This window comes from Petaurus breviceps, unplaced genomic scaffold (assembly GCF_028583685.1).
Source record: "Petaurus breviceps papuanus isolate PSGF00001 unplaced genomic scaffold, PetGlider_PUasm1.0 90650, whole genome shotgun sequence".
NCBI classification, from domain to species: Eukaryota; Metazoa; Chordata; class Mammalia; order Diprotodontia; family Petauridae; genus Petaurus; species Petaurus breviceps.
Window position 1 is genome coordinate 3,085,620 of NW_027187299.1, and position 17,722 is coordinate 3,103,341.

Genomic DNA, 17,722 nt, shown 5'->3' on the forward strand with positions numbered 1-17,722 from the left:
CTGATGTTTTAGAACCATAGGGCAAAACAGAGGTTGAAAGAATTCACCAATCACCTCCTGAAAAAGATCCCAAAAAGAAAACTCCTAGGAATATTAGAGCCAGGTTCCAAAATTCCCAGATCAAGGAGAGAATATTACAAGCAGCCAGGAACAATTTGAATATTGTAGAAACACAATCAGGATAACCCAGGATCTGGCAGCTTCTACACTGAGGGATCAAACGGCTTGGAATATAATATTCCAGAGGGCAAAGGAGCTAGGATTAAAACCAAGAATCACCTACCCAGCAAAACTGAGTATCGTGTTTCAGGGGAACATATGGTCATTCAGTGGAAGAGAGGATTTTCAACCATTCTTGATGAAAAAATCAGAGTTGAATAGAAAATCTGACATTCAGATACAAGAAACAAGAGAAGCATGAGAAGGTAAACAGGGAAAAGAAATCATAAGGAACTTATCAAAGTTGAAATATTTACATTCCTACATGGAAAAATGATAATAGTAACTGATGAAACTTTTCTCAGTATGAAAATAGTTGAAGGGAATATATATATATATATATAGGAGGGTATATATGGGCATATGAATACACATGTGAATGTATGTATATATGTTTACAGGTATACATAGAAACATAGATAGAGGGTACAGTACCAATTTAATAGGAAGGGATGATACTTAAAAGGTGAAATTAAGAGGTGAGAGAAGAATATAATGAGAGGAGATGGGGAGAGACAGAATGGGGTAAACTATCTCATATAGAAGAGGCAAGGGAAAATGGTTACAATGGAGGGGAAGAACAGGAAGGCAAAAAGGAATGGGTCAACCTTACTTTCACTGAATTTGGCTTAGGGAGGGAATGACATACACACTAAATAGGGTATCTCACCCTACAAGACAGTAGGGGGGCAGGGGATGAGAGGGGGGATAATGGAAGGGTTGGCCAGGCTGGGGGGGGGAGAAAATTGGAAGCACCCACTTTTGAAAGGGACAGGATCAAAGGAGAGAATAGAGAAAGTGGGAGGTGGGATAGAATGGAGGGAAATATAGTTAATTTTTTACAATATATCCACTATGGAAATGTTTTGCATAGCTACGCATGTATAACCTATAAAAAATTGCTTATCTTCCCAGTAAGGGTGGGTGACAAGGGAGGAATGAATTTGGAATTCAAAGTTTTAAAATCAAATGTTTTAAAAAATATATATATGTATATACTATTATTAATATTATTTTACATGTAACTGGGAAATAAGATATACAGGCCCTGGGGCATACCGATCTACCATGCCCTAGTGGAAAGTCAAAGGGGGTATGGGAGAAGATATGGGAGAGAGCAGATTGGAGGAGGGGCTATCCAGTGGGATTGCTATTTTGGGGCAGTGGGTAGGGGAAAAATGGGGAGAAAATTTGTAACTCAAAATCTGGCAGAAATGAATGGTGTAAAGTAGAAGTTAATAAACCATTTGATTTGAAAAAAAAGTCTTAAGCGTATATAAAATTAAACCAGGTAGAAAACAAAATTGCTGTTTGTGGGGGGCGGAGCCAAGACAATGGAGTAGAAGCACAACCTTCCTGCAGCTCTGGCTTCCACCCTCCCCAATCCATGTAAAAAGGGGACTCTAAACAAACTTTGGTGCTGCAGAACCCACAAAATGACACAGAGAAGCTAACTTCCCTGCTCTCTGGGAACCAAGCCCAGCCCCTCGCCGAGGCTTTAGCCCCAGGGCGGGCCTGACCAGCCACTGGCCCAAGGGACTCCAGATCAGCAGCAGCTGTGGCCCTTTCCAGATTTATCAACATATAGACACAAAGGACAAAGTGAGAGCTCAGTGCAGTCTGGACTTTGGGACCCAATAAGTGGGAGCGCGTGGCTTTTACCCCCAGGGCGAAAAGCCGCTGAGAAGCTGGCACAGCCAGCCAGCACCATATGGTGGCTTCAGCTCCTGGCCTGCAGAGTGTAGGGGGACCAAGCACCAGTCTGAGGGGTAATCGCTCTTGCTTTAACCTGCTAGGATCTGGATTGCAGCCTAGAGTGGAGGTTCTGGGGTGTGTGTCTAGCTTGCCAGAGCGTGTGGAGACCTCAGAGAGGACACCCATCTAATACCTCCGCCAGCTGAGAAAACCCCAGCTTTTGGGACGAAAGCTCCCCTGTCTGGTGGCAGAGTCCTAATGTGGCAAAAAGCCCATAAGTCAAGTAATTGAGTGGCAAAATGATCAGGCAAAGGAAACAAAGCAGACAGAAGATTCCAACAATACACTCCTATTTTGGGGACAAAAAGGAGCAAAGCATGGGACAGGAGGAAAGCAGTGAAGTCAGAACTCCTGCACCAAAAGCTTCAAAGGAAAATACAAGCTGGTTACAGGCCATAGAGGACTTCAGCTGAAGAGAAGGTCCTGAACTTCACTGGTAGTGGGAGTTTTGTCAGCTGGGAGTTCCCTACACCAGTGAAAACATAGGTCCAGTTCCTATTTCTAACCTCCAATTTGGGAACTGTGTGGAAGATGGATGGGAAAAAGGAGAAACTTGATGTAGAGGGAATAATTAGGCAGATAATGCAACAGTCTAGACCACAGGTTCCCAAAGTGGGTGATACTGCCCCTGGGAGGGGGTGCTGGACTGATCCAAGGGGGCAGTAGTAGCCTTGGGTACAACTGGAGGGTATTGGTTAAAAAATAAGGGAGCAGTAGAAGCATAAGGAAAGAAAAAAGAAGAAAATTTTGAAAAGTCATTCATACATGTTGCATATGATGTGTAACAGAGTTAAAGTTGTAGTGATAATATTATTTTCTAAATAAACACACAAAAGGCAAGTTATAACCCATCAGTGGACAAGTATGCCAACAGGTCTTAACAAGCAAGTGTTAAGTGTCGAGCATTGTTGTGAAGTCCAGCATGCATCAGCAGGAATATGTGTATGTAATGACTTATTTACAATATGATGCAATATTGCATCACCAAAACTGCAATGCCAGAAAAAAAAATTTACAATAAATTATTTAACTTAAGGTGCATCATTTTTTTAAAAAATATTTTATTTTTTTTAAATGATGCAAATTTTTAAAAACCACTAAAGTGTTAAAGAAAGTAAATTTCCAGAGGGGTGCTGAGAATTTTTTTAAAGGGGGCAGTAGGCCAAATAAATTTGGGAACTTCTAGTTTAGGCAAAAGGACATTGAGGTCTTAACTACAGTAGTGGCTGTGGGAGGGAACAGATTCAAGAGATTTGGAAGTAGAATGAACATAACTTGGTAAATGAAAATAGGTTAGGATTAAAGGCAAAGAGGAGTCAGAGAGGACTTCAACCTAGTTAACTACAATTAGGGTGGTGGCCTTAACACAGAGAGGTCAGGAAAAGCCTGAGGTGGTTTTATATCAGCAATAAAATAGAAGCTCCCCTAAACTATTTGATCTTTACATCCTGGGCACCTAGAACTATGTGTTGCACATAGTAGCTATATAAGCATTTAGCTCACTCAACTAAATAGAATTTCAGGATCAGTTAGAACTACATAGCAATCCATTCAAGACAAATCATCACTGATGATACAAATACAACAACTCAGTTCTCAGCTACAGACAAAGGAAGAAGGAAATGGGAATTTTGTTACCTGAGCTATACCCCAAAAGAACCACTGGTAAAAAGAATCAATTAAAATAGAGGCTACCAGTAGGATAAGCTCTTCTCCCGCCAATCCTTCTTGCCCTGAAACAGTACCCCCAGCAATGGACTTTAATACACTCCCCTGCTGTGCTACTTGCAGGGAGCAAGGCTGGGGTGAGGAATTCATAGGTACAGCTCTCACCAGGATAAAGGAAGTAGAGTTACTGGGCTGGGGATTTCCAAAATGAAATAAATCTATTATGGGATTCTCTGGAAACAATTGTAGTTTAATTGGAATGGCAATTGGTTCACCAGAATCGCAGAATAATTAGTGGCTCATATGAACCTAGAAGGTCTCCAGTGGAGTACCCAAAGAATCTGTTCTTGATATTCTGTTCAACATTTAATAGTGATTTGGATAAAGACACAGATAGTATGCTTACTAAATCTGCAGATATGGGAAGCTGGAAATGAGAACAAGGTGTTGGATGAAATGTCAGGATTCCAAAACACCCTGATAGGCTAGAACATTGGACTGAATCTAAGAATATGAAGTTTTACCACAGTTAAAGTGTCAAGTCTTATATTTTTGTTAAAAAAAAATTTACTTCACGAGGCAGCTAGGTGGCGCAGTGAATAGAACACCAGCCCTGGAGTCAGGAGGACCTAAGTTCAAATTCGGCCTCAGACACTTAACACTTACTAGCCGTGTGACCTTGGGCAAGTCACTTAACCCCAACTGCCCTGCCTTCCCCCCTCCAAAAAAAAAGCAAAAAAGAAAAATTTACTTCACAAGTACAAGACAGGGGACACAAGGCTGGATAAAAACTTTTCTGAAAGATGTGAGTCAATAACGTGATACAACAATCAAGAAAGCAAACACAATTTTAGATTACATTAAAAGTGAGACATAGCTTCCAAAACTAAGGTGATAATTCTGCTGCATAATATATTGTAAGCTTATATCTGGAGTATTGTGTTCTAGTTTTGGGCATCACATGTCAGGAAGGACTTTGAAAAGCTGTAAAGTACCTGGAGGAGCGTAAGCAGGATGGTGAAAAACTTCAGTTCGTAATCATATCTAGATTGGTTAAATGAAATGATGGCATGTGGCCTGGAGAAGAGAAAGTTCAGTGGGTACATGACAGCTATCTTCAGATATCTTGCAGGGTTGTCACACAGAAGGAATTAGATTTATTCTACTTGGTCCCAGAAGGAAAAACCAGAAGCAATGGGTAGAAATTGCCAAGATGGAAATTTAGGATTGATGGCAGAAAAAAATTCCTAATGATTTACAGTTGCTCAAAAGCAGAATGGGATGTTTTAGGAAGTGAGGAGTTTCCCTTTCACTGGAGCTCTTCAAGCAAACGCCAGATAACCACACGTTATCCGAATATGTGTTCTTTTTTCAGATGTTGGTTGCTGAGGTCCCTGCCAACTCTTAAAATTCCATAACTGACTTTGTCAATCTCTGTGCTAAAATAGGCGTATGATCATTAATTTCTCTTGGTTTTTAAAATGGGGGACTTGTATTAAATGATTTTAAAAAGTCATTACCCTAGCTCTAAAATGGTTCTATGAATATCTAGAGATTTTCTAAATCTAAAGACACTAAAACCTTGTTCCAATTAGTGAGTACAATAAAACCTTAACTATGTAGAATCCTTGAGAAAGAAATAATTCTAGATGGAGAGTTCTCCCTGAGAGAAAAAGCCTCCCCTTAAATAATTTTAAATATTCAAACAATGATGAAAATCTTTGTAAAATGTATTACCAAACATCTTTGAGTTTTAAAATAACCTATACTCAACATATTTCAATAGATAATACATCTCTAGGAGCCATTAATGATTATTAATACATCACAGTTCTAGGATTTTTTAAAGTATAGGTATTCTTTCTATCAAGGCAGACTGTAACTATCTATTACTTCATAGAAGTTCATAGAAGCTTCAAGAAAGTTTCCTGATGCTGAGAGGTGACTTTATATTTTAATGAAATCACAGGTCACATCTGAACCCAGCTCTCTCCAATTGCTCATTCAGTACGTGGGGCCACAATGCCTCCTCCTTCAAGAACAATAACTATGCCATCTTGGAATACAAACCTTGTTGGGATGTGTAGGATTGGATGCTACTATGAGAAAAGGTTCCAGGTTGCTATACTTTTTGGATTCTTTCATCTGCTTTATAAAGTAGTTTTTCTCAATTCCCCTGCAGTTAAGGCTACCAAGGAATATTGTTCTCTGCTATCATTACCTTTACCCATAATGGAGGCCTCCTCCCTTGTTCTAATTTGTTGCTTTTCAACTGCTGTGTTTGAAAATAAAATACACTGATTTGTATTAGATTGGTTTCTAAGATAAGTAGATAGTTTGAGCTAGGGCTTGGGGAGAATGTGGACTACAAGAAGTGTACTTTGGGAAACCTATTTTGATTACTCAAAGGCTTTTTTTATTTCCTAATTCTTGGTTCTTTGATCTACAAAATAAAGTTCCAGATATATAATCTGTTACTGTATATTTCTCAGATAATATAAATGCTTCTAACATTTCCATACTAACAGGAATAGAGAATAGAATTATTAGAGCCCAAGCAGGATCAAAGTTATTTATAAATGTTTTTTTCTAGTTTTTATAATCTCAATTTATTAGCTTAGAAGACTAACATTTTACCTAAGCATCAAGTATTACTACAAAACTAGTAAAATATTTAATTAAAACTTTATTAGGGGCAGCTAGGTGGCGAAGTGAATAGAGCACCTGCCCTGGAATCAGGAGGCCCTGAGCTCAAATCCATCCTCAGATACTTGACACACTTACTAGCCATGTGACCTTGGGCAAGTCACTTAACCCCAATTGCCCTCCAAAAAGCAGAAACAAAAAAACAAAACAATAAAAAACTTTATTAGACATTTCTGACTTAGAAATATTATAGCAATATAAAATTATTAACTAAATTACCTATTAATACTCACTGTACCTCTGATGTGTGAGACACAGCTACAAGGATTAATATGTATGCATTACTAACTGCATTTTATACATGAAATTCATTACTAACAGCATCAGTCACAAAACTTTAATAGGGTTAGCTTTACTTATCGCAGCCTATTCTTCTGCTACAATGGGTTCAAACAAACTGCACATTTGTTTTGAAATGTATAGTCATTTAAACTATGAGTGCTAAATCTTTGCTACCCAGACACAAATGTATTAATCTGATTTTATAGTCCTTTGAATAAAGCCATGATATACCTTAAGGCTACAAAACAGCCCAATATTAACTATCTTTTGAGATTCTTGCTTTACATAATGCATTATAAATCTGAACAACTCATTTGTATTCTGCTTTAAATAGTCCTCTTGAATCTAAAACTTCTCCTGTATGTATTCTTGTATTATGGCTCTTATAACTATACAATTAACTTACAATTAGATAATATATTGTTTCTTTATTCTTTAAAATTACACTTCAAAATGGAATTTGTACCAATTACAACAGATCTATACCTCAAAATATCTGATTCTGCAAAGTGAAGTGCTGTTTGGAGATACTCTCCGGTTTACATTGCTTAACAAATCAGGCATTTCTTTTTTTTTTTTTTACAAATTACACAATAAAGATAAATTGTAACATTCATTTTTGAAAATTTTGAGTTCCAAATTTTCTCCAGTCCTCCTCCCTTCCCCTAAGACAGTAAGCAATCTGATACAGGTTATATATGTGCGATCATGTAAGATGTATTTCCACATTAGTCATATTGTGAAAGAAGAAACAGACCATAAGGAAAAAAAATGTGAAAAAAATAAAGTGAAAAGAGTCTGTTACAATCTGCATTCAGAATCTATCAGTTCTTTTTCTGAATGTGGACAGCATTTTTCCTAAATTTGTAATTGTCTCAGATCATTGTATTGCTGAAAATAGCTACATCATTCATAGTTGATCATATAGCACAATGATGTTGCTACTGTGTAAAACATCTGTTCACTCCATTTTGTATCAGTTCATTTAGGTCTATACTCCTGCTTGCCATTTATTGTAGCACAATATTATTCTGTCACATTCATATACCACAACTTGTTCAGCCATTCCCTGATTAATAGCCATCCCCTCAATTTCCAATTCTTTTTTCCTTTTTTTTTTTTTTTTTTTTTTTTGCTTTTTGGAGGGGGGAAGGTAGGGTAATTGCGGCTAAGTGACTTGCACAAGGTCACATGGATAGTTGTGTTAAGTATCTGAGGTCCAATTTGAACTCAGGTCCTCCTGACTCCAGGGCCAGTGCTCTATTCACTGAGCCACCTTGCCTCCCCTCAATTTCCAATTCTTTACCACCACAAAAAGAGCTGCTATTTTAAATATCTTTTGTACAAATAAATTCTCCCCCCTATTTAAAAAAAAATTGGGGGGATACAAACCTAGGTGGTTTTATTACTGGATCAAAAGGTATAAACAGTTTGATTGTCCTTGGGGCATAGTTCCGAAATGATATCCAGAATTGACCCAGAATGGCTGGATAAGTTCCCAACTCCACCAACAGTGCATTAGTGTCCCAATTTTCCTACATCCCCTACAACAGTTATCAATTTCCTTTTCTGTCATATTAACCCATGATAGGTATGAGGTGGTACCTCAGAGTTGTTTTAATTTGCATTTCTCTAAACAAGTGATTTAGAGCATTTTTTCACATAACTATAGATAGCTTTGATTTCTTCATCTGAAAACTGCCTATTCATATCCTTTGACCATTTATCAGTTGGGGAATGACTTATTCTTATAAATTTGACTCACTTCTATACATATTTGAGAAATGAGGCCTTTATCAGACACTTATTTCCAGCTTTCTGCTTTCCTTTTAATCTTGGGGGCATTGGTTTTGTTTATGCAAAACCTTTTTAATTTAATATAACCAAAATTATTCATTTTAGATCTAGTAATGCTCTCTATCTCTTGGTCAAACATTCTTCCCTTCTACATAAATCTAATAGATAAAATATTTCTTGCTCTCCTAATTTGCTGATATTACCCTTTATGTCTAAAATCATGTACCCATTGACTTTATCTTGGTCCATGGTGTATGTTGGCCTAGATCTAGTTTCTGCCGTACTGTTTTCCAGTTTTCCCAGCAGTTTTTGTCCAATAGTGAGTTCTTGTCCCAGAAGCTGGGGTCTGTGGGTTTATCAAAAACTAGATTACTATGGTCATTTACTACTTTGTATTGTGTGCCTAATCTATAACCCTGATCCACCACTCTATTTCTTAGCCAGTACCAGATAATTTTGATGATTTTCACTTTATAATATGAAGTATTATAAATGGTATGTTATAGCTAGTCTACCTTCCTTTGCATTTTTTTTCATTAATTCCCTTGATACTCTTGACCTTTTGTTCTTCCAAATGAATTCTGCTATTATTTTTTTAGTTCTACAAAATAATTTTTTGGTACTTTGATTGGTATTGCACTGAACAAGTACATTAAATTATACTGGCTTGGCCTACCCATGAACAACTGGTATTTTTCCAATTGTTTATATCTGACTTTATGTGAAAAGTGTTTTGTAACTGTGTTCATATAGTTCCTGGGTTTGTCTTTGCAGGCAGACTCTCAAATATTTTATATCGTCTACAGTAATCTCTTGCTACTGGACTTTGTTGACAATGTTTAGAACTGCTGATGATTTATTGGGCTTATTTTATATCATGCAACTTTGTTAAAGTTGTTAATTATTTCAAGCAGCTTTTTAGTTGATTCTCTGTGATACATACCATCATGCAAAGAGTAATAAGTTTTGTTTCCTCATTGTCTATTTTAATTCCTTCAATTTCTTTTTCTTCTCTTATTGCTAAAGCTAGCATTTCTAGTACAATACTGAAAAATAATAAATGGGCATCCTTGTTTCACCCCTGATTTTACTGGCAATGCTTCTAACTTATTCTCATTACATAAAATGCTTGCTAATGGTTTTAGATAGATACTGCTTATCATTTTAAGGATTTTCATTTAAGGATTTTAAATTAAAATTTTAAATTAAAATCATTTAAGGATTTTAAGGATTAAATAAGTTATTTCTATGCTTTCTGGTGTTTTTAATAGGAATTAGTGCTGTATTTTGTCAAAAGCTTTTTCTGCATCTACTGAGATAATTTCCAGCTGACTGACATCTTGGCTCCCAGAAGTCCAAGGCAGTTCTTAAAAGCTATATGCATTTTATACATTTGCCATTTAAAAGAATTATGTGAAAAACCGTTTGTGAAATGAATATTCATTCTCCTGTAAATCCTTACTTGCTTAAAGTGAAGTGTACTGCTACTCTCTACCAAGATGTCCAGACAGAAATCAAGTTCCAAATGTACAAAACTGAAGTCGTGATTTTACTTCCTAAACCTACTCTTCCTTTCAACTTCACTATTTTTATTTGTGGTACCATTTCCTCTTTCTTTCAAATTCAAAGCCTCTGACTCTTTTCTCCCAAACCTCTTATCTAATCCATTACCAATTCCTGCTGATAGAGGTCTGTCATTAGACTTTGCAATCAACTCATGATATGAAGAGTCTTTTCTATCCATTTCCCCTTTTCTATTCTTATGGCTATTATCCCAGTATAAACTCCCATTACCAGCTCCCTAGAATACTTCAATAGCCTAGAGGTCTTTTCACCTCTACTCTCCCTCCTCCAATATTAAGCACCTGACATTTATATGCGTTTTAAGGTCTGCAAAGCACTTTGTTAACCCTGTGATTTAAGTAGGTAGTATATATCCATTTTACAGATGAGGAAACTGAGGCTGTAAGAAATTGACTTGCCCACCACCACACATAATTAGTAAGTCTAAATACAAAATTTAGAACATTTTGCTCCTAGTAAAGGGCTCTATTTACTATACCATGCTGCCTTTATTTTTTACACAACTGCCAGATTAAAATTCCTTGTGACTAGCATGTAATTACCACCTGCTTTGCCACAAACCCTGAAGACCACCAAGACTTTTCCATCTGATTTGTAGCTGAAACCTTCCATATGTGTAGTCTCCCCCATTAGAATGTGAGCTCCTTGAGAGCAAGGATTGCCTTACTTTTCTATTTGTATCCCCAGTGCTTACCACAGTACTTTTTGCACATAATTGCTAAATAAATGCTTAATTCATTCATTAATTCCTCTCTGCTTAAAGGTCTCCAATGGTTCCTCCTGTTGCTTACAAGATCAGTTAATTTGCCTTACCTGACAACTTAAGGCTCTCCTATTTATGGCTCCAGCCTACCATATAAGCTTTAGAGTATGCTACTCATGTACTCCTTTCCATATACTCTATTTTCTGGATAAATGGACTTTTTGCCCCAATCCCATATACCACACACTTATTCATCTTTGTGCTTTTGGTCATGCAAATATTTCTAAATGATGTTTATAAAAATAAAGAGTTTAAGATTAATTCAAAAACAACTCCTTTGTAAAAACCTTAACTGATTCCCCTAGTCAGTAAGTGTTCTTCCTAGGATTTCTCAGAAAATTCTACCTCTTTAAGGTATATAGGTGTTACAGTTATTTGTAAACATATTCCCCTTACTAGATAAACCTCCAAAAGGCAAGGATAATGTTTCATCAAAACTCTGCATCTTCCTCAACACAGAGTTATGTACCTAGTAGATGCAATTTGGAAAAACACCACATGCACTAAACAATATGAATGAGCCAACAAATTGAGATTTTCTGAAAATAAAAACCTCAAGTTATTTATTCTGCTCTATTTTAAAATCGGCTTTTAGTTTACATAGACATAATAATCAGAAGGCATTCCTGGAAAAGAACTTTTTTGTGTGTGCTTAAAGCTACTGGATACATTAACATCTTCCTTCCATAAAGCACAATAATTAACCTCCATGGAGCTGTTTGTAAAAGTCAAACATATATGGGTACTTACCTCCAGATATCACTCCCTTTAGAGAACAAGGATGACTTGATGACTTCAGGCGCCATCCACGCATATGTACCAGCTGCACTCATTTTGGTTGTTCTATGCCATTCCCGAGCCAGACCAAAATCTGTAATCTTCAGCGTTTTATTGCAGATGTCATCGTGCTCTATCTTCTCAAGTAGTAAAACTGCAAAGAGCACACAAAAATGGGGAGATTTCAATATGCCAATAAATTATCAAATATACTTTGACATTCTAAATCTCCCTCTCTATTGGCTGCTTCACATTGGCTTAGTTTCACAAATTTAAAAAAAAAAAACCATCCTTGGTTCCTCTACCTCTTATCCACCTCATTTCTACTCCTCCTTTGGGTACCCTTCGCCCTATTAACACCCTAGAACAAGCTAATGAGATTCAGTCCTAAGCAACCTATCACAAAACAGCCCACCAGGCCCAGAGGATGAATACTATTATGAGTCACCCCTGGGGGTGTCATTAAATTGTAACCAAAAATTCTAGCCCACCACCACCCCATTCCTAGGTTCTCTTTCCTTCCCCTCCAAAAACTACTGCCATAAAGTCTACCACTACTGTGCACCCATTTTGCCCTCTGGCTTCCTAAATCTCATGTACCCTCCTGCTCAGGATCAAATTTTTGTTGCCTTTGCAACAAAAATGCTAGTAGCAGTTATCTATGTACTCAGGTCATTGTTACTTTTTTTTAAAAACATCTCAACCCTAGCCCTTATACTTTAAATATCCATGTCCATGTTGCCTCAAGCACACTAGCTTCTCAGTTCATCAGCCTCCCCAATTCCTATAATTTATACCTTTATTCCAACTTAGCCATACACAGTTTCTGTATTTCTTCCATGATCCCAAACTCTGAAATTTCTATATTTGACCACAACCTCCTATTATTCTACCTCTCCCTATACCTAACCCCTCCTAAAACTTATCTCAATATAAATTACAGTCAAAAAATTTTACTTCTTCCTGCTTTCCCAATCTACATCTCTGACCCAGCCTTATAATCCTCCGATCTTACTTTCCTCCAGTAGCAATCTTGGCACTACAACCATTCTCTACCCTTGAATCTCTTTCCCCTTGTCTTATCTCCATGCATCTCTTTCCTAACCTTTATATCTTCTCACCTATTTGGGTGTTGTGGCTAAACTCAAGGAGGAGAAAGTCACATAACATAACTATGTTGACTGGATCCACTACAAACTTATGTTATCTAATATCAACTGGGTCTTATCCTTTTACTCATTCATGACTGACTCAGAATCCACTTAGCATCTACTCTCAAAAGAAGAGATTATCTGCTGCCTTATTGGAAAATTGAGGCATCTGTCACAAGTTACCTTTTCTACCCAAATATTCTATACTTCAATGCTCTCAACATCCCCCTCCCCCCCCTCCTGCCATGGGACTGAGAGGAATTAAAGAGTGAAAGTAAACTTATTCAACCCATAATATCCAAGTGACTTTAGAATAAAACATGTTTCACATGTCATTCAGTCCTCCTGTCATCTTCTCTATCACTATTTAACTTTTTACCACTCGGAATAGCATCCTCTAGATTTGGACTTTCAGTAACCATGCCCCCAATTCACTGATGAATTAACCCACTCACCTTTGTAACTCTCACCCTGAGGCTGAGCAGTCTTGATTGGAATTTGCTAACTCAACTAATGCAATCTCTCTAGCTGGTCCCAGACTAAACCATTCTTCACATTCCATCCAGACATTCATTGGAACCATCTTGCCATCAGCCCAGTTGTCTCTTGAGCCCATCCCTCTCTCCTCATCTTTTTTCCACTTCTTGCTTTGGGAACAGTAATTAATAAATTCAGTACTATCATTGCTCCAGAAAGGGTGAATCCATCAATTGCTCTACATCAAACTGCCATCTCTATGATTTCCCATGCCACAACTCTCTTCTTTGCCACCACCCCCCAAAACGTTTTCTTTTTTCTGTTATTAGAACGTAAACTCCTTAAGGACAGGATTTAGGTCTCATGTTTGCATTTGTATTCCTAACACTAGCACAATACCTGGTACATAGTAAATGCTTAATAAATGCCTTTTCCTTCATTCAATTTTTTGCCTGAGTCTTAGAGGAAGAAAGCCAATCACTACACTTTTGCCCTTGATTCTATCCCTTCTTGTCTGTGTCTGTCTCCTGTGAAAGCTTGTCTCTTTAATCACCTCCTTTCCCATATTTTTAGTCTCTATTTCCCTGCTGGTTTCTTCCCTAGTTACTACAAAGATGCCCACCCCCATTCCCCTCCTTTTCACAACGAAAAAGCTCTTTCTATTTATTGGTTCCAATTCTTCACTGTCCATTCACCTCTCAACCCTTTGCAGTCTGACTTCTGACTATCCTACTCAACTAAACTGTTCTATCCAAGGTTAAAAAGATATCTCAATTGTTAAATTAAATGGACATTTCTCAGTCCTTATCTTTCCTGACTTTGTGTAGCTTTTGACAATTTTGAGTACATACTCTCCTTCTAAATACTGGATGTTCTTGACATTGCTTTCTCCTACTTCTCTTCCTATATGTCTAGTTGCTCCCTTTCAATGTCTGGGCTGGATTATCACCCAGGTTCCAACTCCTTTATGTGGGCATACTCCAGGGCTCTGTTCTCGGCTTTATGTTCTCTCTTTTTTTTTTTTTTTGAGGGGAGGGGAAGGAAAGGCAATTGAGGTTAAGTGACTTGCCCAAGTCACTTAGTCACACAGCCAATTAAGTGTAAAGTGTCTGAGGCCACATTTGAACTCAGGTCCCCCTGACTCCATGGCCTGTGTTCTATTCACTGCCCCACCTAGCTGCCCCATCTTCTCTTTTTTAAAACATCTCAACCCTTGCCCTGATACTTAGGGATTTACACAGCCATGTACATGTTATCTCAAGCACACTCTTTGGTATATCATAAGCACTCATAAGTTCAATTATCTCTATGCAGGTGACTCCCAAATTTACTTATCCAGACCTACGCCCTCTCCTTCATTCCAGTCCTTCATCTCCAGCTGATTTCTGGACATCTACATCTAGATATCTAAAAGAGAGTTCTTCATCTTCTTCCTAAAACTTGCCCTTCATATTAATTTATTTCTGTCAAAGGCATCACCATTCTTCCAGTCATCTAGGTCCACAGCCTTGCAACCATCCTTGATTCTTTCTTCTCCCTCACCTCCCATCGCCAAGTTTAATTGAGTTCACCTTCACAAACAGGGATCCTCTTTTTAGTCATATCACAAACTACCCTAGAGCAAATCCTCATCATCTTTCACTTACATTGCTACCAACTGCTTCCTAGCCAGCCTTCCTGCCTCCAGTCTCTCCCCCACCCCAATTCATCCTCCATTTCCTAAAGTGACCAGGTCAAAGTACATCACTCATTCCTGACCCCCACCTCCCTGAAAAAAAAGTTTTAATATATCTCCCTTTTATCTCCAAAATAAAACAGAAACTATTCTTTTGGAGACAAATTATGAAGAGCTATCTTTCTAGACTGTGTTCACATTATCTTCCTTTGCATGTGTTAGGTTATAGTCAAACTGGCCTGCTTGCCATTACCTATATATACCCTGCTACCTCCCATTTCTGTTTTGCACAAGTGGTTCCCCATGCCAGAAGCTTCAGCTCTACCACTGGCAATAGTGAGCTCCATTCTAAGCTCAGCTCAAGTGCTACCTTCGTCACCAGACCTTTCCTGATCTTCCCCTTGTTGGAGCGACCTCTTCCCTAATTATTTTGTAACACATATTGTATTTATTTATCAATGTATATGTTATGCCTCTCCCTCTTCAAAATAAATGCAAGCTTCTTCCAGTCAAGTACCATTTCACTGTTGATCTTTGTATCCTTGTACCTGACAATTCCTATAACATAGCAAACGTGTAATAAATATTTGTTTAATTGACTTGAAAAAGTAATCTATACTTGATGCCTCTATTCATGCTTATAGCCTTCCCCCACCCCCAATTCTACTAAATATACTCTTTTAATGGATCTCTACTAATTGCCTTATTGCAAATCACAAAGATCTTTTCTTAGTATTCCATCTAGTTAACATCTCTGCCATTTTTGATACTGTAGGCCAGAGGTATCAAACTCCCCATGGGCTATAAGCAAGCAAAACTTCAGACTGAAGTCTCAACCAGATTATAATGTAATTGGGAAAGGTTTAACAAATCTTTTTAAAGTATAACACCACAAAGATAATGTTCATGGGTGGTTTTCTAAGTCAATATGCAACTTGCAGGGATCTGTTTCTATTTGAGCTACAACACCATTGTAGACCATTCCCCTTTTTTTCTGAGTATAATCTCTTTTCCCAGAATATACACACCCTCCTCTCTTAGTTCTCATCCTAACTCTTTAATCACTCTTCTGCTGACCACTTAATATATTATTACCCAAGGTTCTGACATCAAACTTCTTTTCTCTCTAAATTCTCCTTAGCCATCAATTTGTTCCCATGGGCTCAACTATCATCTCCAAAAAGAAAAATATAAAATCTATACTATTAGTCCTGACTTTAAAAACCCAATCTCAAACTACTTACAAACATGACCAATATTGAACTCACAACATTTTTATCCATCTATTCACCCTTACAGACTTCTCAATTTGCCAATAATAGCACCATTTACCTGATCATCTATGTTCTAAACACTGGTGTTATCTTTAATTTTCTTTCTTCATACTCCACATATGATCAGTCATTGAAGCTTATAATATCCATTTCTCTTCATTTTACTCCTACTGCTACCATCAGTCTAGTACTGGTCCTCATTAGTAGCTACCCAAATTATTTCAAAGACCTTCTGTTTTCCCTACCTCCACTAATACTATTCCAATGTTGCACAAAATGGTGGCTTTACTTGACTATGGCATAATGACATGGCAAAAGTAAAACTTTGATGAAAAAGGCACCACTAAAGTAAGCCAGTAAACACCCTTACCACCACTTTTACCCTGCTGCCAAAGTGACAAATGTAAAAGTACCACCACAACCATCTCATTTGTGCTTTAAAGGATGAGAAGAACTTTAATGGGTAAAACAGAGGAAAGTTTGGTATTGCAGACTGAGGGAACAACACGAATAAAGGGATGGATGTAGGAAAAAATAAGATTTATTCAGGAGATAAGGAATGTCTAGTTTATGCCAAGCAAAGTATGCACAGATAAAAGTGGTACGTAGTAGGTAAGGTTACAAAGGTAGAGTAGACCATATTATGGAAGTCATGAATCACAGGCAAAGAGGTATTAACTTTACTCAGTTTACAACAACAAATTAATGAAAAGTTGTAAGCAATGGACTGACATTGAATTCAACTCAACAATTAAAACACACAAATACTAAGAGATACAAAGACAAAAGTTAAAAAAAAAAAAAAACAGTTCCTGCCCCATGGACTTTACATTCTATTGGGAGGGAGGAATAAATTACAAGATAATTTAAGGAAGGAGTGAGCACCAACAAATCTGGGAATGTGTAAAGGTTCTGAGTTGGAAGTAGCACCTCCTTAAAGTTTAGAGGTGAAGAAAGCGTGCTATCCAGGCATGGGCAAAAGGCATAAAGGGAGAAAATGCAATATCAAATTCAAGGAACAACAAATAGATTAATGTATCTGGAATGTAAAGTGTATGAAGGGGAGCAATATAGGGAGATATGATATGACCACATCTTTTGAGAATCTATCTTCTGAACCATACACATGCCCACTAAGCTTATTCTTGTTCATTTTGTTACCTTGGTAGCAGGGTAATGACAGGGGGGAACCTGTTGCTAAGGATCTAACTTAATGGTTCTTATTTTTTTCTCTAAAGAAAAAAATTGGAATAGAAGACTAGATAGGAGGTTGCTGAAAAAGTCTGAGGAACAGCTTATGTAAGGGGAAATAATGTAGTGGAAGGAGAGGATGTTTTCATTGTCAACATCTCAAATGAGTGAACTACACATTTTCTCCCCCTTTCTTCAACACCTACTTACTCACTTATGAAATTTTCACAATCAATATTCTCTCACCATCATTCTTATTAAAGTTTCAATCATTAACTTGAAAATTCTTTATTTCAGTTCTTATTGTAATTGCTCTCTGTATCTTAACACTGTTGCTTTGCCTTCATGAAATTCTTTATCCCTACCTTCTTTGACATTAGACTATCCTGCTTCTTCTATTAAT

At 37.4% G+C, this 17,722-nt stretch overlaps 1 protein-coding gene across 3 annotated transcripts in view; it reads right to left on the reverse strand.

Annotated features, from left to right (window-relative positions):
- The window catches only part of MAP3K21 (mitogen-activated protein kinase kinase kinase 21), a 72,705-nt gene that overhangs the window by 38,953 nt on the left and 16,030 nt on the right, over positions 1–17,722 (reverse strand). For all 3 annotated transcript variants that reach the window (XM_069064860.1, XM_069064862.1, XM_069064861.1), the window contains exon 2: positions 11,525–11,705. In XM_069064860.1, coding sequence (XP_068920961.1) covers positions 11,525–11,705 — 181 coding nt within the window. The remainder of the gene's footprint in view (positions 1–11,524; positions 11,706–17,722) is intronic.